Here is a 27,897-nt window from a genome sequence, read left to right on the forward strand (position 1 = left end):
GCCCGCCGGGGCCGCCTCCTGAGCCTCGGAGTGCTGCGCGGCCGCCCGCCAGCCTCCGCCGCCCCGCCCCGCCGGCCCGGGCTCGCAGACTGCGCCTCTGCCCCGCCCTCTCACCCCCGGATTGACACTGAGCGTTCTGCTGGGGGCTTGTCGAACAGGGCACCTCCGCCAATCGGCGGCCTCGCGGGGCGGACCCCGGGCCCAGTCCAGCGCCTTGGCCAATCGGACGCGTCTGCCCGCCCAGCTGCGGCCTCACGAGCGCGTGAATGGCCGAGAGTCCGCGGTGACGTCACGAGATTGAGAGCCTATAGCGGCGCGAGAAGGTCGCCGGAGGGCCAATGGGCGGCGGCGCGGAGCCGTCAGTCAGGGCGGCCTAGGCCAATGAGCGGCGGGCTGCGGGGGCGTCACGGACAGCAGCAGAGATCTTGGGCTGAGGTTCCCGGGCGGGCGGGCGCGGAGAGACGCGGGAAGCAGGGGCTGGGCGGGGGTCGCGGCGCCGCAGCTAGCGCAGCCAGCCCGAGGGCCGCCGCCGCCGCCGCCCAGCGCGCTCCGGGGCCGCCGGCCGCCGCCAGCACCCGCCGCGCCGCAGCTCTCCTGACTGGCCTGCCGCCGCCGCCGCGATGGGCAACGCCGCCGCCGCCAAGAAGGGCAGCGAGCAGGAGAGCGGTGAGTGCCCCGGCCGTGACCCCGATCCCGGCCCTGCGCTGCCCAGTCCTGGCCTTGTCCATCGCCTGGCCCCTCCCCCTACGGGGCCCCCATTCCTCTCTGCTCACCCCCCAGCGCCCCGTGCCCCGGCCTGTCCAAGGCTGGGGCCCGCGGGCCCGCAGAGTACCCCCTGTAGGGGTCCCCTTCCCCCTGGCCGCTCCCCACACTGCAAAGACCGTGCTCCCCCCCCCAGCTGTCACTGCCAAACTTATGGTAATGTATGACTGCTGGGCTTCCCATGGGCCCCTGCTTGCCTTCCACTCCCTCCTTCCTGGCCCCTCTCCCCAGATTCTAATCCCCCCACTTCCTCACTCACTTCTGTCGCCTGGGATCCTCTGCCTGACCCTGACCCATGCTCGCCGCTCTTGGGGAACAAGGGAGGTCTGTTCCGCTCTACCCGCGCAGGGACCCTTGCCACCAGGCCCTCACCCTCCAGCCTCCCCAAAGCATCTTCTCCTGTCTTCCCTCTTCACCTTAGCACAGCCCCCCCCTTCCAAACCCATCTTACCCCCTGAGCATTTCCCAGAGCCACCTCCAGCAGTGTTTTTTTCTTCTGTGTCACTTGGCATGGGGGACAGGATCTTTCTGGGTCCCTCTGCCTCTCTCATCCTGTCACTCTGTCATTCTGCTTCTCTGCTTGGGCTCCGTCCTCCAAGCAAGCGTCTGTCCCTGGCTGGGGTAGCAGACTGTTTATGAACGTAGAGAACTGCTTCAGTGCTTCCAAAGCCAAGTTTGAGCTGGTCTTGTTGGGATTCATTGCGTCCTCTTTCCTGCGTTGGGGTAGGGGGGTGGTGGCAGAGCCCCCTCGCATTTCCTGCCTTGCAGTGAGCTCTAGGCTCCATGGAGGGCCCCTCAATAAATGGTCGTTTCACAACTGAGGCTCCGTCATTCACCCAGTGCCTGGGGCTTCTTCCACCGCTCCTGGTTTGGGATGAAAAGTGTCTGCGTTTAGCGAGGTTCATTCGGTTTTAATTGGGATGGTCAGAAAGAGCACTGGGGAGGGGGAGGCAGTCAAAGAGAGTAATGGGTGATGTCTAGTGATTTGCTTTGATGTCTTGTGATTCTGATCATTCCCAGGGCTCAGCCAGAGAGAGACCTTTTTCACCCACTTGCCCCCAAATTATGTTGGCCTTTTCCAGCCAGCCAGAGAAAGAGATTCTCTATCTGGAAATACCATCAGAAATGGTCTTGAACCCCATTCCCAATTCTTATAGCTCTTAAATTGTTGTCACGTCAGTCTGAAAGCTGGAAGGCGGCTGGGATCCCCTGTCCACTTACCCAGAAATAGTCAGAACTATTAGTCGAAAAGGAAGGCCAGTTTTTGGTCTCAAACCCCAGCATCTGAGTTCCCTGACTGCCCCCTCCCAGAAAGGTATGAAAGCCAGGGAACTTTATTCCTATACGGATTCAGATAGCAGAACTCAGAGTTACAGAGCAATCATGAAGAGGCCTGACATGTCACCAATGGGCGGGGGCTGGGGAGGGAAGTGCCTGTAGCTGAGTGCTTGATGACAGAGGAGCAGGTGGGTAGTGTCCAAAAAAGGTCTGGGCATGAGCTTGGAGGGGACTTGGCAGAGGGGGAGGAGTCAGGCCCCCAGCAGGTGAGGCCAGCTGGGAGGTGGAAGGTGGAGGCAGGCAGCTATGTATTACGGTGGCTCAGGTGAAAGTTGGGGAGATGACAGTCCTGGAAAACCTTCAAGGCTATCAGACACATGTGGTGGCGGGTGGAAAGCTGCACAGGAAAAAGGATCCCAAGAAAAAGATCAGAGGCTCTGGAAGGAACCACTGATTCTCTCAGAGCACAGGTCAGACACCCAGGAATGAATGATCATGGTAAAATAGAGCTACTATTTGTTGGGCATCTAGGCTGTGCCACAGGCTAAATGGCCAGGCAGATAGATATATCTACTCTAGTGACTTTCATAACGGGCTGTTATCCAAATTTTCCAAAGGAGCCCTCTGGCAGAAATGACAGCCATGACATAGATGATGTCACAGAGGCAGGATTCACATCCAGATCCACCTACCAGCAAACTTCTTGGACCCCAGAATTTCCCGACTCTGACATTTTTCAGCAGCCTCCCAGATTTTTACTCTATCATATTTTCTTAATTTAAAATAATAAAAATTTTACTCACTTCTGTTCAGATGTAAACTTGGAGCTCATTCTAAACAATAATATAAATGAAATCATGGGATTGCTATGCCAGTTATATTTTCTCTGATACACATTAAATACAGTGTAACTAGATAAATGAAACATCCCGAAAATCATGTCATGTTCTGCCAATGGGACCATGTCACACTTTGAGAAACGCCCGAAGCTGTACTTCCTCCCAGAGGCTTCCAGAGAAGGAAATAAGATGAGGAAGGAAGTCCATCTTTGCTTTGAGGCGCTCTGATTCTGAGAGGATAGAGTTAGACAAAATTTGCCTTCTTACAAGGGTGGGGCAGGGGCGGGGGCAGTAGCCAGGCCAGCCTGCAGGGGGCACCTGGATTTCATCTGCCAGACGCCGGCCCGACTGGGGTCAGGAAAATGCCCAAGCCTTGGGAGGCACCAGTTAAGCATCCTGCAGTCCCCTGTGGTACCATCTCTGCCAGGGCAGGACAGACTCCGCCTCCTCCCAAGAGGCCAGGGATCCAGAATGAGCCCTGGAGTGGAATGGGGAGAATCTACACCCAAAGATGGCAAAGCCATTGGGAGAGCTGAGAGGGCCGAGAAAAAAGACTAAGTCCCAGATGCTGGCCAGGTTCGAAGAATGGAGAGGGAGCAGCGGCCCCAGAGGGCAGGCGCCCAGGTCAGACAGCCAAGTGGGGCTCAGGTCGTGGCTGGCACTGACTGAAGATACCCCTGGGAGCTGGCCCATAGGGGAAGAGGCAGAGCTGGTAAAAGGGAGCCCCCCCCATCCCCGGGACACAAGCAGATCCCGGCAAAGAGAGAAAAGCACCCCCCAAGAAGACCCTAGATGGGAAGAACTAGTGCCATGTAACATGCTATGGATGCCTAAGACGGTCAAACACCTTCTGTGCCTTGGCAGTTGTATGGGTGCCCAAGAGGGTCTTGTCAAGGCAGCTCTCCCCTTAGCGCAACCACGTCTACAGAAACTTGGAGGGTCCTATCTGTCCCTCCTCTGCACCCTAGTGGCCTCTGGGTTGGATTTCTCTTCCTGATCCCACCCCACGTCTCCCTAGCTCCCCCTGCAGGGAGGGTTCTGGGGATGGACAGCTCGGCAGACACGGTAGGTCTCATGAGCCTTCCCAGCCACCGTAGTCCCGGTGCCCTGAGAACAGGACTGAGTGATGGCTTCCAACTCCAGCGATGGTGAGGCTGAGCCCTGTTACTATAGCAACTTCCCAGGCACACGCTGCCCCTCAAGTCAGGGAGGGGCTGCAGAGGGGTCTGGGGCACAGGCGAAGAGGAGGAGGATGTGAACCCCTGGCTGGCCCTGGAAACGCCTCCTGTATAGCCCCAGGCTGTGCGGACTGGGGAAGAACAGAGGGGATCGGTGGCCCAGTTCAAACAAGGGAGGATGGTCCACCCAGCAGGGGGGCCAGCTCAGACAAGGGTGGTGGAGAGGTGCATCCCAGTGTTGGGGTTCAGCTCAGACTGTGGGATGAGCCATCCCAGTGTTGGGGTCCAGCTCAGAGTTGTGGCATGGTAAGCCCAGAGGAGGGAATCCAGGCTCCACTGGAGGAATCAGCCAGCCTCGAGTAGGGGGCCCAGCCCAGGCTGGGCATTCCTGCCCCAGAATTCCCAGGACAGCCAGATTTCAAAAGGGCAGAGGGTCTGAGATTGTTGTCTGGAGGAAGGGGGTTCTGAGGCTGGGCTCCTTCCGAGGGAGACCCTCGAGCCCCTTGCCCAAATTGATATTCTGCTGTTGCAATTCCCCATTCCCAGGGCAAGTTTCTAGATTTCTGCCTTCTGCTGTGGCCCCGGCTTTTCCAGGGGTGTCAAGGAGTTTTCTCTATGAGCCCAAATGGAATCTGGACCACAGTGGGAGCTGGCACCCCCCGTGTGGGAGATGTGGGCAGGGCGGCAGGCTGTATAGGCCAGCAGCTGGCTGGGTTACCATCCTCTGCCACTTCCTGTTGCTAGCTAGCAGGGGTCCTGGGTGCTGGGCACTCTCAAAGAGGCTGCCACTGACTCTCCGCTTCTTTTGGGATCTGGGAAGAAGGAGGAAGATGGTCAAGGCTGCCTCCCCCTCCCCCACCCTTGGGTTTAGCCGCTCGTTTCCGGTTTGGACTTTCATGGCCGAGAGTAGAGCCAAGCACAGGGCAAGGTTTGACAGAGGCCAAGGACATCCCGGGATGCCGTTCCCCTCTCCACCCACGCATAGGAGCAAAGCAAAGAGCCAGATGTACCCATTTCCTCTCTCAGGATAGCAGGATTTGGGGGTTCCACACTGAAAGGGAGTTCAGGGGAGGAGGCAGGGTGGCTCTTGTCACCCCCTGCCCCAAGCCTTTCTCTCCAGCTGTTCTTTCAGCGAATTAAGAGAGCTCTGGGGCCTCTTTAGCCCCCAGGGAGTCTCTGGCTGTTGCCTGATCCTGAACCTTAACTCTTTCCCCTCTGCCCAGTGGGCACTGCTGTGGGCACACCGGGCACTGTCCTCTGCATAGTCCAGTGCCCACTGAGGAAGGCAGGGCCTGGCGTCCCGGGAGCAGTGAAGTCCCTGGAAAGGGAAGTTAGCTTTATGGCCCCGCCCTGGGGCACACAGGCCAGCCAGAGGGACACCCTCGGGAGAATCTTCCCATCGGCTCCTGCCAAGGAAGCCCTCTGCAAACCTTGGCCAGCTTGGAGCAGGTACCTTTAAAAGCTTCTGTGGCAACCAGCTCCTCCTCCCTGGTCCCCTGAGGCCTTCCCAAGGAAGCTGACTTAGAGGCTCTGCATTTTCCTGGTTTCTCAGCAAAAGGAAGATTCCAGGGAGAGCCCAGGGGGGCCGGGGATGGATCTGGGATCAGGCAGCAGCCAGGGTGGGGACTCGGAGACCACCTTCCAGCTGTGGCTGCAGCTGTTCCTCTGGGCCCACCTGGCTGTACGTTTCCTGGGCTACCTGCACCACACCTTCTGGGGGCCTGAGCGACAGCCAGCACCCTGAGCCTCCCTGGCCAGGGGACAGAAGGCCCCCAGATCACCCCATCCCACCCACCCTTTATTCGACCCTCTGCTGGAAGAGACAGGAAGCAGAGGTGAGTGTGGGGCCTCTTGATTGAGGTTACCTGCCCCTCCCCCATCATCCCTCTCTCTGCCTGCTCCTCCTGGCACTGGCCTCCCCCATGCCCCATCCCCAAATCTGACAAGCTCACAAGGCTAGTGGCGCCAGAGCCTGGGCTCTCTGGTCCTTTGAGAGGCCAGAGAAGGGCCATGCTAACAGCAGGGCACCCTGTGGAACTGCTCCATGGGGCACCAGCGGACAGCCAGAGGCTGGGAGCTCAGCGAGTCAGGGAGGTGCAGGATTCAACAATTCTTTCCCTTTTGCTAAGAGCAAAGGGAAAACCGACCAGACCTTTTGGATTCCCTTAAAGCCCGGTACCTCTCTGCCTTCTTGTGTGGGTGAAGGTAGAATCCCAAGAGGGCACCCTCCACCCTCCCCATCCACTGCTGAGTTCTGTGTGGATTATTTGGAGGTTTCCAAAGAAGATGTTTTTGGTCACAAAGGTTCTAGCAGTGAAGCCAGGCACAGTGGCTCACGCCTGTAATCCCAACACTTTGGGAGGCTAAGGTAGAGGAATCCATTGAGGCCAGAAGTTAGAGACCAGCCTGGGCAACATAGCAAGACCCCATCTCAAAACAAAACAAAACACACAAACAAAGGTTTTGCTAGTGAAAGCGTTGGATTTGGTGCAGCCCCCAGGCTCAGGCCCCTGCGCTAGTTGGTGGCCCAGCCAGGCACCATATAGGACTCCTGGCCACTCATTGCCTGTCCCCTCTTGGCGGGGTCATTCTTTGTGGGGCCTTCTTGGCCACGGTCTCTCTCTATCCCCCATCTAGCACTTTCTTTTTTTTTTTTTTTTTTTTTTGAGACAGAGTTTCGCTCTTGTTGTCCAGGCTGGAGTGCAATGGCGCGATCCCGGCTCACCGCAACCTCTGCCTCCCAAGTTCAAGCAATTCTCCTGCCTCAGCCTCCCGAGCAGCTGGGATTACAGGCATGTGCCACCACACCCAGCTAATTTTGTATTTTTAGTAGAGACAGGATTTCTCCATGTTGGTCGAGCTGGTCTCAAACTCCCGACCTCAGGTGATCTGCCTGTCTCGGCCTCCCAAAGTGCTGGGATTACAGGCGTGAGCCACCGCACCCAGCCACCATCTACCACTTTCTAGCCCCATGAGGGCTCTTCTCTCTGAATGCTGAGGGAGAGCTTTGGGGACAGGTAGGGGGGGTGGCTCCCCCCAAGGCCATGTGGAATTCCTGGCAGGCAGACAACCAGCAATGCCAAAGGGCAAGTGTACAGGGCCCCTCAGGGTGGTAGCAAACCCAGGAACATCAGGGGGTTGAAGGCAGCTCTGTCCACATTGGCCACCCTGGTGCCCTGGACTCAGCGCTGAAACCAATGGCTGAGTCGGCAGTGAAGTAGTTAATCTCATGGGAAGTGGGGGGCGGGTCAGTGACCTCAGACCTGATCAGTCTTCTCATCTGTACAGTGGGAATAACAGCAGCTCCCACCCCAGAGGGTGAGAACGAAGCATAGAAAACACTCAGCGAGGGGCTGGTCCCTTGTAGCCCTAGGTGGTGGTTAAAGGACAAGTCCGTAATGCAAGAATCTGTCAAGCTGTGCATTTAAGATTTGAGCGCTCGACCGGGCGCGGTGGCTCACGCCTGTAATCCCAGCACTTTGGGAGGCCAAGGTGGGCAGATCACGAGGTCAGGAGATCGCGACCATCCTGGTGAACACGGTGAAACCGTCTCTACTAAAAATACAAAAAAAATTAGTCGGGCATGGTGGCGGGCGCCTGTAGTCCCAGCTTCTCGGGAGGCTGAGGCAGGAGAATGGCGTGAACCCGGGAGGCGATGGAGCTTGCAGTGAGCAGAGATCGCGCCACTGCACTCCAGCCTGGGAGACAGAGCGAGACTCCATCTCAAAAAAAAAAAAAAATTTGAACCCTCAATGCCCCTATATTTGTTTTTGAGGTTTTTTTATGATTACTTTTCTTGTTTTGAGACAGGGCCTCACTCTGTCACCCAGCCTGGAGTGCAATGGTTCAATCACGGCTCACTGCAGCCTCTACCTCCCGGGCTTGAACAATCCTCCCACCTCCGCCTCCTGAGTAGCTGGGACTACAGGTGCACAACACCACACCTGGCTAATGTTTTTATTTTCTGTAGAGGGTTTTGATGTTGTCCAGGCTGGTCTTGAACTCCTGCATTCAAGCAATTCCCCCAACTCGGCCTCCCAGAGTATTATTTTTTTTTTGAGACAGAGTCTCACTCTTGCTCAGGCTGGAGTGTAGTGGTGCGATCACAGCTCACTGCAACCTCAATCTCCTGGGTTTTGAGAGATCCTCCTGCCTCGGCCTCCTGCGTAGCTGGAACTGCGGGCATGGACCACTACTACGCTCAGCTAATTTTTTAATTGTTTTATTTTTTGTAGAGATGAGGTCTTGCTATGTTGCCCAGGTTGGTCTCTAATTCCAGGCCTCAAGCGATCCTCCAACCTCGGCCTTCCAAAGCACTGGGATTACAGGTGTGAGCCACCATTCCCAGCTCTCCCTGTTTGTTTGTTTGTTTGTTTGTTTGTTTGTTGAGACAGAGTCTCACTCTGTCGCCTAGGCTGGAGTGCACTGGTGCGATCTCGGCTCACTGTAACCTCTGCCTCCCAGGTTCAAGAGATTTTCCTGCCCTAGCCTCCCAAATAGCTGGGATTACAGGCATGCACCACCGTGCCCAGCTAAGTTTTGTATTTTTAGTAAAGACAGGGTTTCACCATGTTGGCCAGGCTGGTTTCAAACTCCTGACCTCAAGTGATCTGCCCACCTCAGCCTCCCAAAGTGCTAGGATTATAGACGTGAGCCACCATGGCCAGTCTCTCCCCGTATTTTATTTTATTTTTTCTTTTCTTTTTTTTTTTCTTAGAGTCTTGCTCTGTCGCCCAGGCTGGAGTGCAGTGGTATGATCTCGGCTCACTGTAACCTCTGCCTCCCAGGTTCAAGCAATTCTCCTGCCTCAGCCTCCCAAGTAGCTAGGATTATAGGCACACACCACCATGCCCGGCTAATTGTTTTGTTTTGTTTTGTTTTGTTTTGGAGACAGAGTCTCGCTCTAGTCTTGCCTAGGCTGCAGTGCAATGGCATGATCTCAGCTCACGGCAACCTCTGCCTCCCGGGTCCAAGCGATTCTCCAGCCACCATGCTTGGCTACTTTTTTTGTACTTTTAGTAGAAACAGGGTTTCACCATGTTGGCCAGGCTGGTCTTGAACTCCTGACCTCAAGTGATCCACCCGCCTTGGCGTCCCAAAGTTCTGGGATTACAGGCGTGAGCCACCGTGCCCAGCCTAATTTTTTTATTTTTAGTAGAGATGGGGTTTCGCCATGTTGGCCAGGCTGGTCTCGAACTCCTAACCTCGTGATCCACCCACCTCAGCCTCCCAGAGTGCTGGAATTACAGACGTCAGCCACTGCACCCAGCCTCTCTCCCCATATTTTTTTTTTTTTTTTCCTTGAGACAGAGTCTAGCTCTGTCTCCCAGGCTGGAGTGCAGTGGTGCGATCTCGGTTCACTGCAAGCTCCGCCTCCCGGGTTCACGCCATTCTCCTGCCTCAGCCTCCCGAGTAGCTGGGACTACAGGCACCCGCCACCACACCCGGCTAATATTTTTAGTAGAGATGGGATTTCATCGTGTTAGCCAGGATGGTCTCGATCTCCTGACCTCGTGATCCGCCCACCTCGGCCTTCTCCCCATATTTTATACCTCAATTTAAAAAATAGTAGGCTGGGTGCAGTGACTTACGCCTGTAATCCCAGCACTTTGGGAGGCCAAGGCAGGCAGGTCACCTGAGGTCAGGAGTTCAAGACCAGCCTGGCCAACATGGTGAAACCCGTCTCTTACTAAAAATACCAAAATTAGCTGGGCGTGGTAGCAGGTGCCTGTAATCCCAGCTACTCAGGAGGCTGAGGCAGGAGAATCATCTGAACCTGGGAGGTGGAGGTTGCAGTGATCTGAGATCATGCCACCGCACTCCAGCCTGGCAATAGAGTGGGACTCCATCTCAATAATAATAATAATAATAATAATAATTTTAAAAATAAATAAAAAATAATAGTAGCTGACATTTATCTGGCACTAACATCACATGGGCCACTGTTCAACTCCCTTTGCCAAGATGAACTCATTCATTCCTTAAAACCACCCCACAGGCCGGGCGCGGTGGCTCAAGCCTGTAATCCCAGCACTTTGGGAGGCCGAGACGGGCGGATCACGAGGTCAGGAGATTGAGACCATCCTGGCTAACACGGTGAAACCCCGTGTCTACTTAAAAAAATACAAAAAAATAAACTAGCCAGTTGAGGTGGCGGGCACCTGTAGTCTCAGCTACTTGGGAGGCTGAGGCAGGAGAATGGCGGGAACCCAGGAGGCGGAGCTTGCAGTGAGCCCAGATCGCACCACTGCACTCCAGCCTGGGCGACAGAGCGAGACTCCGTCTCAAAAAAAAAAACCAAAAAAAAACCACCCCACTTTACAGATGAGGAAAACTGAGGCCTTGAGAGGTGAGATCAGTTGCCCAAAGTCACAGAGTTCATCGGAGACCAGGCTGGGCTCTGAACTGGATCTTGTCCCCAAGTCCTGGCCCTTAGCCACTTTGCTGGGCTGCGTCTCAGCAGAGATAAGAATGACTGTTTTCAAGCCTGTTTTCTGGGTTGTTAAATGGACACAATGGATACAAGGCAGGTTGCCGAGCAAGTCAGATGAGACAGTGTAGACAGCAGCCGGCACAGGGTCTGCCGGGGAAGTTTCAACATTAGCCAGGCGGTGATGTTTGCCTTGGGATGCCATGGGGCCGAGGAGTGGGCATCGGGTGAGACTTCCCTTGAACCAGCTCTGGAGCAATGCCCTTGCGATTGACACGAGAGGAACAGGGCCAGCTGGGGGCCAAGGTGACAGCTGAGCCCCCCAAGGGCGCCTGCTACCCGAGCCCCCGAGGCCTCCATCCCAGGCCCGGCCTCCCCAGAGAAGGGGCCAGAGGAACAGCCAAATCCCAAGGCTATAAATACCTCGGCTGGCGTCGGCCCTGGCCGTGGAATGTCAGTCAGAACTGGGGCGAGTGGGGGTGGGCTGGCCTGCCTGGGTGCCTCCCTCCGTTCCCCTGGGAGTGACCCCGGAGACTCTCTGTACCCCACTTTGGATGGAGTAGCAGCTGGATCCCACCTCTCTGTAGCAAAGGAGGCCCAGCCCACGGCCCGGCCAGGGCCCCCAGAGGCACCATAAAAAGGTCAGGCTCTAGGTTGAGGGAACTGCACCCCAATTTCTACCAAGTATCTCCCCAGAAATCACCTGAACTCGCCCTGGTGAAATGGAAGTCTCTGTCTAACTCTCCCCTCTTTCCCTTTCAGTGAAAGAATTCTTAGCCAAAGCCAAAGAAGATTTTCTTAAAAAATGGGAAAGTCCCGCTCAGGTAAGGCCACCGGGTACAGAGTCCGGGGAGGGGTGAGCTGGTGACCCCCAGCCCCCGGCTGCGTCCCAGCAACACAGCTAGAATTTCAGAAACCCCGTAGAAGGCTTCAGACCCTCCCCATTCACTCCCTAGGTGCCCATGGGGGCTCCTGTGTGGAGACACCTGACTGCCCAATGCCAGGCACCCCCATCCCACCACCCCTTCCAACATCCCGCCCCTGCCCATAGCACAGCTGCCAGCAGCTCCCAGGCCCCAGGCCAGGGCCGGATCTGGCCCCTGCCACCCGCCTTAAGGAATGCGCCCTCTGCCATCTTGATTTTCCGCCCCCGTCCTCAACCCCGCTGACCCTACGTGTTCCCCGGGGCCCCCTCTGCCGGTGGCAGAGGGGATGCCTCAGACCTTAGCCCACCAGGCCGCGGGGAGGATGCACTCTGAGCCTGCCGACCCCTCTGCCCACAGAACACAGCCCACTTGGATCAGTTTGAACGAATCAAGACCCTCGGCACGGGCTCCTTCGGGCGGGTGATGCTGGTGAAACACAAGGAGACCGGGAACCACTATGCCATGAAGATCCTCGACAAACAGAAGGTGAGGTGGCCCGTCCTCGCCTTTGCCTGGACTGTGCCCACTCCTTGGAGTGCCCTATCCACCCGTTCACTCACTTGCTTTGTTTTTTCGAGTCAGAGTCTTGCTTTGTTGCTCAGGCTGGAGTATAGTGGCGCGACCTCGGCTCACTGCAACCCCCACCTCCCTGGTTCAAGCGATTCTCCTGCCTCAGCATCCCGAGTAGCTGGGATTACAGGCACCCACCACCACACCCAGCTAATTTTTGTAATTTTAGTAGAGATGAGTTTTCACCATGTTGGCCAGGATGGTCTTGAATTCCTGACCTCAGGTGATACACCTGCCTCAGCCTCCCAAAGTGCTGGGATGATAGGTGTGAGCCACCGCGCCTGGCCACTTGCTTTTTTGGGGGGAGACAGGATCCTGCTCTGTTGCCCAAGCAGGAGTGCAGTGACGTGATCATAGCTCACTGTAGCCTCAAACTCCTGAGCTCCTCCCGAGTAGCTGGGACTACAAGCACACACTACCATGCCTGGCTAATTTTTTTTTTTTTTTTTTTAAAGGCAGGGGGTCTCTTGCTGTGTTGCCCAGGCTGGTCTTGAACTCCTGGCCTCAAGTGATCTCCTACTTCAGGCTCCCAAAGCACAGGGATTACGGACATGAGCTTCCACGCCAGGCTCACCCACTATTCCCCGAGCCCCCATAATGTGCCAGCTCCAAGGGTCAGAAGGGCCCTGTGCTGCCTTCCCAAAGCTCCCTCTCCAGGCTGGCCATGGATTCAAAGCTGGGCACTGTGACACAGGGTCAGACACCAGTCCAAAGGGAGGAGGCCAGGAGCATTCTTGGGGAAAGTGGTGTTTACGTGGACTTTCTTCCCGTAAATATTTTTGTGATCCAACTTTATACCGGGCACTGCTATAAAGCAGCAATGTAACCAACAGAAATGTAACCCAAGCCACAGAATCGATTTTAAATTTTCTCTTTGCTCCATCATAAACAGTAAAAAGAGCCAAGCATGGTGGCACATGCCTGTAGTCCTAGCTACCAGAGAGGCTGAGGCAGGAGGATCACTTGGACCTAGGAGTTCAACTCCAGCCTGGACAACACAGCCAGACCCCATCTCTTAAAAAAAAAAAAATTGTGGCCGGGCGCGGTGGCTCAAGCCTGTAATCCCAGCACTTTGGGAGGCCGAGACGGGTGGATCACGAGGTCAGGAGATCGAGACCATCCTGGCTAACACGGTGAAACCCCATCTCTACTAAAAAATACAAAAAAAAAAAAAAACTAGCCAGATAAGGTGGCGGGCGCCTGTAGTCCCAGCTACTCGGGAAGCTGAGGCAGGAGAATGGCGTGAACCCAGGAGGCGGAGCTTACAGTGAGCTGAGATCCGGCCACTGCACTCCAGCCTGGGCGACAGAGCGAGACTCCGTCTCAAAAAAATAAATAAATAAAAAATTTAAAAAAAAATTGTAATTAAAAAAGAAAGTGAAAGAAGCAGATGACATTCATGAAATTCATTTTAATGACATGTTTGGGGCTTTTTTTTTTTTTTTTTTTTGAGACAGAATCTCACTCTTGTCGCCCAGTGGCGTGATCTCAGCTCGCTGCAATCTCCACCTCCCAGGTTCAAGTGATTCTCCTGCCTCAGCTTCCCAAGTAGCTGAGATTGCAGACGCCACCACCACGCCTGGCTAATTTTTGTATTTTTAGTAGAGATGGGGTTTCACCATGTTGGTCAGATTGGTCTCAAACTCCTGACCTCAGGTGGTCTGCCCGCCTCAGCCTCCCAAAGTGCTGGGATTACAGATGTGAGCCACCGTGCCCAGCCTAATGATATGTTTTAATTAAGCCAGTATATCTACAGTATTACCGTTTCCATATATTATCAATGTGAAAATATCATTAATGAAACATTTTACATTCCTTTTGTTTTTTTCCCAGTCCTTCATGACTTCGGAAATATTTCCTTTTTTTCTGTACTGAAGTGTCTTTAAAATCCAGTGTCCATTGGATGCTTACAACAGGTCTCAACTCTGAGGGTAAATTTTTCCTGGAAAGAGGAGAAAAAGGAGGGAAGTTGAAAAAGCTAATTCAGGCCTGGCGCGGTGGTTCACACCTGTAATCCCAGCACTTTGGGAGGCCGAGGCAGGCAGATCACGAGGTCAGGAGATCGAGACCATCCTGGCTAACACAGTGAAACCCCATCTCTACTAAAAATACAAAAAAGGTAGCCGGGCGTGGTGGCAGGTGCCTGTAGTCCCAGCTACTCGGGAGGCTAAGGCAGGAGAATGGCGTGAACCCAGGTGGCGGAGTTTGCAGTGAGCCGAGATCGCGCTACTGCACTCCAGCCTGGGCGACAGAGCAAGACTCCATCTCAAAAAAAAAAAGAAAAAAGAAAAAGCAGATTCACATGCCCAAGTTGTTCCAACTATGCCTGAAAGTCACATCAAGTGTTTAATTTTTGTTTTGTTTTGTTTTGTTTTTGAGATGGAGTTTCACTCTTGTTGCCCAGGCTGGAGTACAATGGTGTGATCTTGACTCACGACAACCTCCGCCTCCCGGGTTCAAGTGATGCCTTAGCTTTCTGAGTAGCTGGAATTACAGGCACCCACCACCACGCCCAGCTGATTTTTTAATATTTGTAGTAGAGACAGAGTTTCACCATTTTGGCCAGGCTGGTTGTTTTGTTTTTGAGACAGGGTCTTGCTCTCTTGCCCACGCTGAAGTGCAGTTGGGCTCAAATGATCCTCCCACCTCAGCCTCTGAAGCTGCTGGGACCATAGTCGTGCCATGCCCAGCTAATTGCTTTTTGTTGTTGTTGTTGTTGTTGTTGTTGTTGTTGTTTGTAGAGATAGGGTCTCGCTACATTGCCCAGGCTAGTCTCAAACTCCTGGGCTCTGGCGATTCACCTGCCTGGGCCTCCCAAAGTGCTGGGATTACAGGCGTGAGCCACCATGCCCAGCTGGTGTCAGTTTTTACATTTATATTTTAGATACTTAAAATTTTTGAATTTGGCTCCCCAGTCAACTAGTCACATTTTAGGGGCCCAGCATCCCCCTGTGGCTAATGGGGACTGAACTGGGCAGGGCAGGTATAGACTGTGAGGACACAGCTGTGTGAGCAAAGCAGTTGACAGCTGACCAAGGGACCAGGCTGACTACATGTGACACACCAGCCTGACATCAGCCAGCTGTGTGACCTTGGGCAAGTCACCTCCCCTCTCTGTGTCTGGTCTTCCAAACTGGCATACTCCCAGCATGGGCCTCTAGGGCTCCTGTCCTGATTCAGTGAGAGACTAGGTGCCAGGTGCCTGCTCATGGCATCTGCTATTGGGGACAGCTGATGGCTGAGGAGCAGTTAGCCTGAGATTCAGGTTGCTGTGTGGAGTGTTCTAGACAAGGGTAAGGCAGTTCCTAAACCCCCCACCCCTTGGCCTTCTCCTGCCTGTCTTTTCAATTTCAGTTCAGCTGCCCCTTCCTCCAGGAAGCCCTCTCTGATTCCCCCTTCCTCAGACCATGCCAGGTACTTTACATGGGCTTCTTGGGGACTGCTTCTCCACAACCCCAAGATGCCCTCCACCACGGCTCTGACCTTTCTGGGGGTAACCCATGTATTCTTTGCCCTGGACTTTGTGCCGTGCAAGGACAAGCAGCCCCTAGCCTCCCTGATGCTGTGTCCTCAGCATCAGCCAAGGGCCCGACAGGCCACAGGCACACAAATGATTCTGGCTGAAGGAACCGGCCTGGCTCTGGCATCCCTAGCTCCAGGCATCAGGGGAAAGGAGTCTCCTCTCACCTCCCCCTCCTCTCTGCCCTCCCCTCCCACCCTTCCCAGGTGGTGAAGCTGAAACAGATCGAACATACCCTGAATGAAAAGCGCATCCTGCAAGCCGTCAACTTTCCGTTCCTCGTCAAACTCGAGTTCTCCTTCAAGGTGGGGTCCCAGTGGCCAAGGGGCAAGGTCACTGCACTGGGTCCCAGCCTTCTGGCCCCTAGGGCTGGGGTCGGAGCTGAGGACAATCAGTGGCTGCCCTCTTTTGTGGAAGAACAAGATCCCTGGAGGAGGGAGACAAGGGGACTGGAGTCAGGCTGGGACTCTGGTAGACCCAAGTTCAGTTCCTGGGCCGGCCAATTTGTAGCTCAATACCCTTGGCGAGTCACCCAACCTCAATAACATCCCTCAAAAGCAGCACCTGGTTTATGGCAAGAGCGTGACCCGGGAGCACAAACGCTGTCCCAGGCAGCCGGGGCTCAGTTCCCAGCTCAGTACTTCCTGATGTGTGGCCCCAGGCAAGAGACTTAGCTCCCCGAGCCTCAGTTTTCTCATCTGTAAAATGGGGATCATACCAGTTCCAACCTGGTGGCGTTGTCATGACAGTTGCAGGCACGTCTTGAGCATCCTTTGGGAGCCGTTGTGGGTGCCATCCAAAGCTGTAGTCATGAGAAACAGGAAAGGCCACTCAGGGCCAGCTTCATGGGCGTTCGACCCAGAGAAGCACAAGGGTCTATGCTCCAAGGGACCCTACACCTGGTTTAATGCTTTGCTGCTGCTGCTGCTGTCTTGAGATCTGTAATAATTTTTTGTTGTTGTTGAGACAGAGTCTTACTCTGTGGCTCAGGCTGGAATGCAGTGGCGCGATCTTGGCTCACTACAACCTCGGCCTCCCGGGTTCAAGCAATTCTCCTGCCTCAGCCTCCTGAGTAGCTGGCATTACAGGTGCCCACCAGCATGCCCAGCTTATTTTTGTATTTTTAGTAGAGACAGGATTTTGCCATGTTGCCCAGGCTGGTCTTGAACTCCTGACCTCAAGTGATCTGCCTGCCTTGGCCTCCCAAAGTGCTGGGATTACAAGCATGAGCCACTGTGCCCAGCCCAGCCTATTTTTTTTTTTTTTTTTTTTGACATGGAGTTTGGCTCCTGTTGCCCAGACTGGAGTGCAATGATGCGATCTTGGCTCACCACAACTTCTGACTCCCGGGTTCAAGCCATTCTCCTGCCTCAGCCTCCCAAGTAGCTGGGATGACAGGCATGCGCCACACACCTGGCTAATTTTGTATTTAGTAGAAATGGAGTTTCTCCATGTTGGTCAGACTGGTCTAGAACTCCCGACCTCAGGTGATCCGCCTGCCTCGACCTCCCAAAGTGCTGGAATTGCAGATGTGAGACACCCTGCCCAGCCATTTATTTTTATTTATTTATTTATTTATTTATTTATTTTAGACAAGGTCTCACTCTGTTGCCCAGGCTGGAGTACAGTGGTGCAATTACAGCTCACTACAACCTTTGCCTCCCAGGCTCAAGCAATCCTCCCACCTCAGCCTCCTGAGTAGCTGGGACTACAGGTGCATGCCATGATGCCCAGCTAATTTTTGTATTTTTATAGAGACAGGGTCTCACTGTGTTGCCCAGGCTGATCTCGAACTCCTAGGCTCAAATGATCCACCCACCTCGGCCTCCCAGAGTACTGGGATTATACAGGCATGAGCCACCACACCCGGCCCTCCGTAATAACTTTTTTTTTTTTTTTTTTTTTTTTTGAGACGGAGTCTCGCGCTGTCGCCCAGGCTGGAGTGCAGTGGCCGGATCTCAGCTCACTGCAAGCTCCGCCTCCCGGGTTCACGCCATTCTCCGGCCTCAGCCTCCCGAGTAGCTGGGACTACAGGCGCTGCCACCTCGCCCGGCTATTTTTTTTTTTTTTTTTTGTATTTCTTAGTAGAGACGGGGTTTCACCGTGTTAGCCAGGATGGTCTCGATCTCCTGACCTCGTGATCCGCCCATCTCGGCCTCCCAAAGTGCTGGGATTACAGGCTTGAGCCACCGCGCCCGGCCCGTAATAACTTTTTAACCAGGGGCCACCTTTTTTATTCTGGGTCCCACTAATTTTGCAGCCCATCATGATCCCATTTTACAGATGACAAAACTGTGACCTCAAAGCCTTACTCAGGCTCCCAGAGCAAGGTACTACAGAGTTCACCCTCCGGCCAGGGCAGGCTAACCAGCTCCTGACATCCCTATGAGCCAGCCCTCACTTTCACCCATTAACAGCAGGATAAGGGTCGCCCCTGCTTCCTGGGCAGAATGAAATGCAACATGTGGGTTCAGCCAGCAAAGCCTCTGGTCCCTAGAACATGATTCCTACGGAGAGCCAGGATCGCTGTTGTCATTTAATGTTGGAACACCAGCCAGGAGGCCCCCAAGGCCTTCAGATAGGGTCCAAGTCTCAGGGAGTGGGCCCTTGACCAGCCACTGCTTCCCACAGGACAACTCAAACTTATACATGGTCATGGAATACGTGCCCGGTGGGGAGATGTTCTCACACCTACGGCGGATTGGAAGGTTCAGGTAAGCAGGCCACCCCCCATCACATCAGGCTGTCGGGTGTCCACAGGTGGCAGTGCACGACCAAGCCCCCCGGGGAATGCAGAGGAGTCCAGCATGCTTGAACATGCAGGTGGTCTCCCAGGGTCCTATGGGTTTCTGTTTCCCCTATGCTGAGGAATGTGTGATGTTTCAACCACCACAAAACAAAACAGAGCAAACATGGCAAGTTAGGTGTCCAAACTTTAGTTGGTCCCAGGCGCGGTGGTTCTCACTGGCACTTTGGGAGGCCGAGGGCAGACTCCGAGATCAGGGAGTTCAGGACCCAGCCCGGCCAACATGGCAAAAACCCTACTTCCAATGAAAAATACAAAACTTAGCTGGGCGTGGTGGCGGGCACCCGTAATCCCAGCTACTCGGGAAGCTGAGGCAGGAGAATCACTTGAACCCAGGAGACAGACATTGCAGTGAGCTAAGATCACACCACTGCACTCCAGCCTGGGTGGAGACAGACACGCCGCCCAAAAAAAAAAAAAAAAAAAAATTGAAGCTGTTGATTTTGTGCATTTTTTGAGCCCCAAAAGGTGGCATGCATCTGTAATCCCACTACTCCTGAGGCTGAAGCGAAAAGATCATTTGAGCTCAAGAATTTGAGACCAGCCTAGGCTACATAGTGAGGTTTTGTCTCTAAAAAAAAAAAAAATTGTTCAAAAGCGTGGCTCACACCTGTAATCCCAGCACTTTGGGAGGCTTATGGCCAGTGATTCAGGAGGTCAGGATGGCTTGAGACCATCCTGGCTAACATGGTGAAACCCTGCCCTACTAAAATACAAAAATTAGCCGGTGTGGTTGTGGCACTCTAGGCCCCAGCCTCCTTGGGAGGCTGGAGGAGAATGGTGTGAACTCCGGGAGGTGGAGTCATGGTGATCGCGCCCCACTGCACTCCTGTGCCCATGCATAGAGCGAGACTCCATCTCTGAAAACTAAGGTACCAAAATAAAAATTATACTACATATTTCATTTTATAGGATCAATAGTTTTATATGTGTAGATTTTAATATATATTTTTATACATAAAATAAAACTACATAAATTTGTAAGTTTAAGATACAGGCTGGGGGCCGGGCGCGGTGGCTCACGCCTGTAATCCCAGCACTTTGGGAGGCCGAGGCGCATGGATCACAAGGTCAGGAGATCGAGACCATGGTGAAACCCCGTCTCTAAAATAGAAAATATTAGCCGGCGCAGTGGCGGGCTTCTGTAGTCCCAGCTACTCGCAGGCTGAGGCAGGAGAATGGCGTGGAACCTGGAGCTGGCTTGCAGTGAAACGTAGATTGCCTACCACCTGAATTGGGCGACAGAGCAAGACTCTGTCTCAAAAAAAAAAAAAAAAAAAAAAAAAAGATACAGGCTGGGTACTGTGGCTCATGCCTATAATCCCACTTTGGGAGGCCAAGGTGGGCAGATTGCTAGAGCCCAGGAATTTGAGACCAGCCTAACATAGCAAGACCCATCTCTACAAAAAGTAAAAAAAAAAAAAAAAATAGATTGGGGCAGTGGCTCATGCCTGTAATCCCAGCACTGAGGCCGAGGCGGTGGATCACCTGAGGTCAGTGAGCCCGAGACCAGACTGGACTAACATGGTGAAACCCCGCCTTTATTAAAATGCCAAAATTACCTGGACGTGGTGGTGGGCGCCTGTAATCCCAGCTACTCAGGAGGCTGAGGCAGGAGAATCGCTTGAACCCGGGAGGTAGAGGTTGCAGTGAGCCCAGATGGCACCATTGCACTCCAGCCTTGGCAACAAGAATGAAACTCCATCTCAAAAAAAAAAAAAGAAAAAATTAGGTGTGGTGGCACATGCCTGTAGTCCCAGCTACTGGGGAGGCTGAGGTGGGAAGATCACCTGAGCCTGGGAGGTCAAGACTGCATGAGCCGGCCAGGCGCGGTGGCTCACACCTGCAATCCCAGCACTTTGGAAGGCTGAGGCAGGCGGATCACGAGGTCAGGAGATCCAGACCATCTTGGCTAACATGGTGAAACCCCATCTCTACTAAAAATACAAAAAAAAATAATTAGCAGGGCGTGGTGGTGGGCACCTGTATTCCCAGCTACTCGGGAGGCTGAGGCAGGAGAATGGAGTGAACCTGGGAGGAAGAGGTTGCAGTGAGCCAAGATCGTGCCAGTGCACTCCAGCCTGGATGACAGAGCAAGACTCCATCTCAAAAAAATAAAAAGGAAAAAAAAAAAAAGTCTGCATGAGCCATGATCACGCTGCTGCACTTCAGAATGGGTAACAGAGACCCTGTTCAAACAAAAAAAATTTTTTAGCTTAAAAATTTGTCTTATTAACTTATAAGTTTACATATGTACTTTTATTTTATTTTTTGAGACGGAGTTTCAGTCTTGTCACCCAGACTGGAGTGCAGTGGCGTGATCTCGGCTCCGTGCAACCTTCACCTCCTGGATTCAAGTGATTCTTCTGTCTCAGCCTCCCAAGTAGCTGGGATTACAGGCGCACGCCCCCTTGCCTGGCTAATTTTTGTATTTTTAGTAGAGATGGGGTTTCACCATGTTGGCCAGGCTGGTCTCAATCTTCTGATCTTAGGTGATCTGTCCCCCTCGGCTTCTAAAGTGCTGGGATTACAGGCATGAGCCACCATGCTGGCCTTGTAGTTGTATTTTAGATAGAAAACTATAGATTCACTTTCCATACAATAAAATGCACAGTTCTTCAATGTTCCATGCCACAAATTTTGACAGTTGTATACAGTTACCTAATCTCCACCTAAAACAGTATATGGAACTTTTCTATCACCCCAGAAAATTCCCTTGAATCCCTTTCTTCTTCTTTTTTTTTTTTTTTTCAATAATATACAGAGGTGGAGGCCGGGTGCAGTGGCTCACGCCTGTAATCCCAGCACTTTGGGAGGCCGAGGCGGGCGGATCACAAGGTCAGCAGTTCAAGACCAGCCTGACCAACATGGTGAAACCCTGTCTCTACTAAAAATATAAAAATTAGCCAGGTGTGGTGGTGCATGCCTGTAATCCCAGCTACTCAGGAGGCTGAGGCAAGAGAATCACTTGTTTCCAGGAGGCGAAGGTTGCAGTGAGCCAAGATTATGCTACTGCACTCCAGCCTGGGCAACAGAGCAAGACTCCATCTCAAAAAAAATACTGAAAAAAAATATATATATATACACACACACACAAACATCTCTGCATACACACAGAGGTGAGATCTTGCCTATGTTACCCAGGCTGGTCTCGAACTCCTGGGCTCAAGTGATCCTCCCACCTCGACCCTCCAAAATGCTGGGATTACAGGGATGAGACACCGCGCCGGGCCAAATCCCTCTCTTGACACGTCACCTCCCCGCCAAAGGCAGTTGTCCTTTCTGACTTCAAACACCGTGCCTTTGTTTTGTCTGGGCGTGGACATGATATAAATGGAATCCTTCATGTTCTTTTGTGTCTTCTTTTGCTTTAACATAATCAGTTTGAAATGCAGCCACGTTGTTGAGTGGATGCATGGGCTGTCCTGTTGGCAGTGGTGGTGGTGAGTGGAATTCCATTATATGACTATAGCTCAGTCTGTGATTCCATTCTCCTGTGGGTGGACCTACAGGCTATTTCCCATGTCGGGCTATCTAAGATTCAGGTGCCTCGCATTTCTGACAGCTGGACTGGAGGTGTCTTCCTCTGGGGAAGGCTCTGCAGGGCCACCTGCTGGACCATTCTGGGGCATGGCCACTGACATTCACCTCTCCATCTGTCCCCATCAGCGAGCCCCATGCCCGTTTCTACGCGGCCCAGATCGTCCTGACCTTCGAGTATCTGCACTCGCTGGATCTCATCTACAGGGACCTGAAGCCGGAGAATCTGCTCATTGACCAGCAGGGATACATTCAGGTGCCCACCAGGCCGGGCGAGGGGCAGCCCTGGGGAAGCCGTGGCCTGGACCCTCCCTTCCTGCCAACTGCCTGTTCTTGTGCCCACAGGTGACAGACTTCGGTTTCGCCAAGCGTGTGAAGGGCCGCACTTGGACCTTGTGCGGCACCCCTGAGTATCTGGCCCCTGAGATTATCCTGAGCAAAGTAGGCGCCTCCCCAGCCCTCCCCTTCCCCTGAGGCCGGCTCTGCTCTCCTGCTCGCCCCCTCCTCACCCTGTGCCCCCCCATCTTGCTCCAGGGCTACAACAAGGCTGTGGACTGGTGGGCCCTGGGGGTTCTTATCTATGAAATGGCCGCTGGCTACCCGCCCTTCTTCGCAGACCAGCCCATCCAGATCTATGAGAAGATCGTCTCTGGGAAGGTGAGGTCCGGCTGCGGGGACACAGCCCTGGAAGAAACAGACCCTCCCCTGCTCACTCATCCTACTCCCTGGGGAGCCCTGCTTGTTGTCAGAATAATCTAGAAGTTCCTTAAGTCAGGCCAGGTGGTGAAGCTGGACGCACCGGCCACACTGAGGCCAACACCTTGAGGCCCCCTCACTGTCCAGCCCCAACCCCGCGGTTCCAGAATCCCAAGAGCTTCCAAAACCCCAAGCCTCACAGGAACTTCTTGGCCGCAGAACACAAACCGCCCTGCCAGGCAACCCTCTTCGTCACTCCTTGTCCCAGTTAGTGTGAGTTTTCGCAAATTCCAAGGCAGAAAAACCAGTGTATTTGGTTCCTGTTCCCAGGTGCTGTCCGCAGCCTCACCAAGGAGTGCTCTCACTTAGCATTTACAGCCCATGCTTCCTCTCCCAAACCCAGACTTGCCTAACTCTGAGGGTTCGGATGAGGGGTGCTGAAACCATCTCAGCTCACATCTATGACAGGCGCAAAGTGCCCGCTATCCACCAGGCCCTAGAATCCCCCCATCAGTCACACCCTGAGATGGTGGCACCCTCTGCAGGAGAGGTGAGGAAACAGGCTGGGAAAAGGGATGTGTCTTGGCCAAGATCACACTTTGGTGAGTAGGTAATCATCGTAGGCACTAAGAGCAGGAGAGAGGTTGGGGACCCCACCTGTGCCCTCAGCTCAACCACCTTGCTGGGAAGACCCGACCATCCCCCGACTTGGTCCAGCATCTCCTACACAGGAGCTTTTGGTCGGCCCAGAGTCACGACACTGTGGTGGGAGCGTCCTCAGGCTCAGCCTGGGCCCCAGTCCGGACCCCAGTCCCAGCTCTGCCACTGATTGGCTTTGAAACTTTGCATTTGGGTGCAATGGCTCACGCCTGTAATCCCAGCACCTTGGGAAGTGGAGGCTTGAGGCCAGCAGTTCCAGACCAGCCTGGGTAACATAGCCAGACCCCATCTCTTAAAAAAAAAAAAAGCTAAAAATTAGCTGGGCGTGATGGTGCACCCCTGTATTCCCAGCTCATCAGGAAGCTGAGGCAGGAGGATCGCTTGAGCCCAGAAGTTCAAGGCTGCAGTGAGCTGTGACTGTGCCACTGCAAACTAGCCTGGGTCACAGAGCCAGACACAGTCTTTTAAAAAAATTCAGGCAAGTGGGGTGCCCGGCTGGACACATAGCATCACTAAAAGGGAAAGATGAAGGCCTGGCACGATGGCTCATGCCTGTAATCCCAGCACTTCGGGAGGCTGAGGCAGGTGGATCACGAGGTCCGGAGTTCAAGACCAGCCTGGCCAACATAGTGAAACCTCATCTCTACTAAAAATACAAAAATTAGCTGGGCATGGTAGCAGGCACCTGTAATCCCAGCTACTTGGGAGGCTGAGGCCAAAGAATTGCTTCAACCCAGGAGACGGAGGTTGCAGTGAGCCGAGATCACGCCATTGCACTCCAGCCTGGGCGACAGAGCAAGACTCCATCTCAAAAAAAAGGAAAGATGAGGCATCTGCCATGGGTGGAATAGAAACTGCCACTAAAATGGCCCAGAGTAGGCCGGGCACGGTGGCTCACGCCTATAATCCCAGCACTTTGGGAGGCCGAGGCGGGCGGATCACGAGGTCAGGAGTTTGAGACCAGCCTGACCAACATGCTGAAACCCTGTCTCTACTAAAAATACAAAAATTAGCCGGGTGTGGTGGCGTATGCCTGTAATCCCAGCTACTCAGGAGGCAGAGGTTGCAGTGAGCTGAGATTGCGCCACTGCACTCTAGCCTGGGCAACAGAGCAAGACTCCATCTCAGAAAAAAAAAAAAAGAAAGAAAGAAAAAAAAGAAAATGGCCCAGAGTGGAAAAAAAAAAAGAAAAAAAAAAAACACAGAAGATCCCATAGGAGAAGATGCACATGACTCCCTTCTTTGTAGCATTTTCTAGTTCCCCCACACCCTCAGTGGTATTATCTCCCTCGTGCAGCCCTGGGATATCTGCCCCACATCTGAGAGGCATGCACAGGCCCAGAGAGGTTAAGGGCCATGGCCAAGGTCACACAGCGTGTAAGAGGCACAGCAGGAACAAGAAGTCGTTTCTTGCAACTATAACTCCAGTGATGACTTGCATACAAGGCTGTGGGCTCAGGGCGTATGGGGAAAACTTTCAAGAAGAGTTGAGCTGGGCTTTAAAGAATGGAAGAGCCTTAGCTATGCAGAAAGAGAGGAGAGAAAAAGTTTGTCATAAGCATGAATATTTCAGAAGTCTCTGAACCCCAGCAAAGATGCTTTCAGCAGCAGCGGCAGCAGCAGCAGCTGAGAATACAAGTTCTAGAGTCCAGTAGACCTGAGATGGAATTGCCCCATCCCATGCCTCAATGTGACCTTGGAAGAGCTGTTTAACCCTTCCAAGCCTCAGTTTCCCCTTCTCTGAAATGGAAATCATCATAGCACTTGCCTTAGAGCAATGGTTCTTAAAGGGGACCCCTTTCCAGCATCACCGTTGCTGGGGAATTTGTTAGAAATGCAGATTATTGGGCCAGGCACGGTAGCTCACAGCTGTAATCCCAACACCTTGGGAGGCCGACGCAGGTGGATCACCTGAGGTCAGGAGTTCAAGACCAGCCTGACCAATATGGTGAAACCCTGTCTCTACTAAAAATACAAAAATTAGCCAGGTGTTGTGGCGTGAGCCTGTGATCCCAGCTACTTAGGAGGCTGAGACAGGAGAATTGCTTGAACCCAGGAGGCGGAGATTGCAGTGAGTCCAGATCGCACCACTGCACTCCAGCCTGGGCTAAAGAGTGATACTTTTTTTTTTTTTTTTTTTTAATGCAGATTCTTGCTGGGTGCAGTGGCTAACGCCTATAATCCCAGTACTTTGGGAGGCCAAAGCAGGAGGATCGGTTGAGCCTAAGAGTTCTAGACCAGCCTGGGCAATATAGTGAGACCCTGTCTCTACAAAAACTTAAAATAACTAGCTCTTGAATTTTTAAAGTTTTTAAAGAAATGCAGATTCTCAGGCCACAGTATCACTTCCTAAATTGGAAACTGTAGTGTAGGCTCAAGGAGCTGTTTTACAGGATGCCAGCAGGCACTCAGCTTTGGAGGCCCCCACCCAGTAGGACTGTTGGATGGAGAAAGAAGCCTCATGGGCTCCCCAAGTTCCAGACCAGCTTCCCACCCTGTCCTTGTACCCCTTCCTCCAGGTGCGGTTCCCTTCCCACTTCAGCTCTGACTTGAAGGACCTGCTGCGGAACCTCCTGCAGGTAGATCTTACCAAGCGCTTTGGGAACCTCAAGAATGGGGTCAATGATATCAAGAACCACAAGTGGTTTGCCACGACTGACTGGATCGCCATCTACCAGAGGAAGGTGGGTCTCCCCTCCTTAAGCTGCTGAGGGTTTGGGAGCAAGCCGCGAGTCAGGGAGGACAGCCAATAGAGAGAAAGAGAAGAGAACACAGGTTCAGGAGCAACCTAGAGTAGAGAACTTAGAGCAGTGGGGTCTAGAAATGGGATTCTGGGGTCATTTGGCCATTCCATGACCTTGTGCAGCAGATGCCTCTCTGGGAAATAATTTCCCCTTTGATGAGTTGGCTACATTAAGAGTTTCAGGCTGTTAAGAGGAATCCATAACCTAATGGTAAGCACAGGCCTGAGTCAAAGTAAATATCTCTTGAATGTTAGGCCATTCGCATTTATTGTTGTAATAATGATTATGTTGAATGCTGAGGTCTGGGTGATTCTTGATCCCTCTCCAGGTGGAAGCTCCCTTCATACCAAAGTTTAAAGGCCCTGGGGATACGAGTAACTTTGACGACTATGAGGAAGAAGAAATCCGGGTCTCCATCAATGAGAAGTGTGGCAAGGAGTTTTCTGAGTTTTAGGGGTGTGCCTGTGCCCCCATGGATTTTCTTTTCTTTTTTTTTTTTGGTGGGGGGGTGGGAGGGTTGGATTGAACAGCCAGAGGGCCCCAGAGTTCCTTGCATCTAATTTCACCCCCACCCCACCCTCCAGGGTTAGGGGGAGCAGGAAGCCCAGATAATCAGAGGGACAGAAATATCAGCTGCTCCCCCTCATCCCCTTTGCCCTCCTGCCCCCTCCCCCACATTTCCCTTCCTCCTTCCCCACAGCCCCCCAGCCCCTCAGCCCCACCCAGCCTACTTCTGCCTGTTTTAAACGAGTTTCTCAACTCCAGTCAGACCAGGTCTTGCTGGTGTATCCAGGGACAGGGTGTGGAAAGAGGGGCTCACACTTAACTCCATCCCCCACCCACACCCCCATCCCACCCAACCACAGGCCCCACTTGCTAAGGGCAAATGAACGAAGCGCCAACCTTCCTTTCGGAGTAATCCTGACTGGGAAGGAGAGATTTTTAGTGACATGTTCAGTGGGCTGCTTGCTAGAATTTTTTTTAAAAAACAACAATTTAAAATCTTATTTAAGTTCCACCAGTGCCTCCCTCCTTCCTCTACTCCCACCCCTCCCATGTCCCCCCATTCCCCAAATCCATTTTAAAGAGAAGCAGACTGACTTTGGAAAGGGAGGCGCTGGGGTTTGAACCTCCCCGCTGCTAATCTCCCCTGGGCCCCTCCCCGGGGAATCCTCTCTGCCAATCCTGCGAGGGTCTAGGCCCCTTTAGGAAGCCTCCGCTCTCTTCTTCCCCAACAGACCTGTCTTCACACTTGGGCTTTGAGAGCCAGACAAAGTAGCTGCCCCTCTCCCTGCCAAAGAGGAGTCATCCCCCAAAAAGACAGAGGGGGAGCCCCAAGCCCAAGTCTTTCCTCCCAACAGCGTTTCCCCCAACTCCTTAATTTTATTCTCCGCTAGATTTTAATGTCCAGTCTTCCCTCAGCTGAATGGGGAGGGCATCCCTGCAAAAGGGAACAGAAGAGGCCAAGTCCCCCAACGCCATGGCCCGGGGTTCAAGGCTAGAGCTGCTGGGGAGGGGCTGCCTGTTTTACTCACCCACCAGCTTCCGCCTCCCCCATCCTGGGCGCCCCTCCTCCAGCTTAGCTGTCAGCTGTCCATCACCTCTCCCCCACTGTCTCATTTGTGCTTTTTTCTCTCGTAATAGAAAAGTGGGGAGCCGCTGGGGAGCCACCCTATTCATCCCCATATTTCCCCCTCTCATAACTTCTCTCCATCCCAGGAGGAGTTCTCAGGCCTGGGGTGGGGCCCCGGGTGGGTGCGGGGGCGATTCAACCTGTGTGCTGCGAAGGACGAGACTTCCTCTTGAACAGTGTGCTGTTGTAAACATATTTGAAAACTATTACCAATAAAGTTTTGTTTAAAAAAAAAAAGTGTCGCTGGTGTTCTCGACTTCGATCACCCACCCACACACCCCCAGGGGGTTGGAAAGGGAATTTCGGACCCCAGAG

The 27,897-nt window shown here is 53.3% G+C and overlaps 1 protein-coding gene and 1 long non-coding RNA gene across 4 annotated transcripts; one reads left to right on the forward strand and one right to left on the reverse strand.

Annotated features, from left to right (window-relative positions):
• Window positions 1-411: 411 nt before the first annotated feature.
• PRKACA (protein kinase cAMP-activated catalytic subunit alpha) lies at window positions 412-27,819 on the forward strand. Of its 3 annotated transcripts, none has more exons than XM_009193690.3 (10): window positions 412-666; window positions 11,250-11,311; window positions 11,771-11,899; window positions 15,710-15,808; window positions 18,135-18,217; window positions 21,979-22,105; window positions 22,195-22,290; window positions 22,384-22,506; window positions 25,725-25,889; window positions 26,278-27,819. In XM_009193690.3, the coding sequence occupies exons 1-10, from the start codon at window positions 621-623 to the stop codon at window positions 26,401-26,403; spliced, it is 1,056 nt and encodes a 351-aa protein (XP_009191954.2). In that variant the 5' UTR covers window positions 412-620; the 3' UTR covers window positions 26,404-27,819. The 3 variants fall into 3 exon arrangements, with proteins under 3 accessions (XP_009191954.2, XP_003915083.1, XP_031515675.1); XM_003915034.5 differs by lacking the exon at window positions 412-666 and adding an exon at window positions 3,970-4,027; XM_031659815.1 differs by lacking the exon at window positions 412-666 and adding an exon at window positions 4,961-5,892.
• On the reverse strand, window positions 15,738-16,515 carry LOC110741902. The gene is made up of 2 exons (XR_002518908.2): window positions 16,222-16,515; window positions 15,738-15,930 (listed from the first exon to the last, which is right to left on the reverse strand). It is a non-coding gene; the product is annotated as an uncharacterized LOC110741902 (long non-coding RNA).
• Window positions 27,820-27,897: the final 78 nt, after the last annotated feature.

The sequence above is a fragment of the Papio anubis genome, chromosome 20 (genome assembly GCF_008728515.1).
Source record: "Papio anubis isolate 15944 chromosome 20, Panubis1.0, whole genome shotgun sequence".
NCBI lineage: Eukaryota > Metazoa > Chordata > Mammalia > Primates > Cercopithecidae > Papio > Papio anubis.

Excerpts from the sequence above, each read along its gene's own strand:
- PRKACA (XM_009193690.3), top strand. The coding sequence starts at position 621 with ATGGGCAACGCCGCCGCCGCCAAGAAGGGCAGCGAGCAGGAGAGCG. Across the intron at positions 22,106-22,194 it reads ACCAGCAGGGATACATTCAG|GTGACAGACTTCGGTTTCGC; the intron begins GTGCCCACCAGG and ends TTGTGCCCACAG. Across the intron at positions 22,291-22,383 it reads CTGAGATTATCCTGAGCAAA|GGCTACAACAAGGCTGTGGA; the intron begins GTAGGCGCCTCC and ends ATCTTGCTCCAG.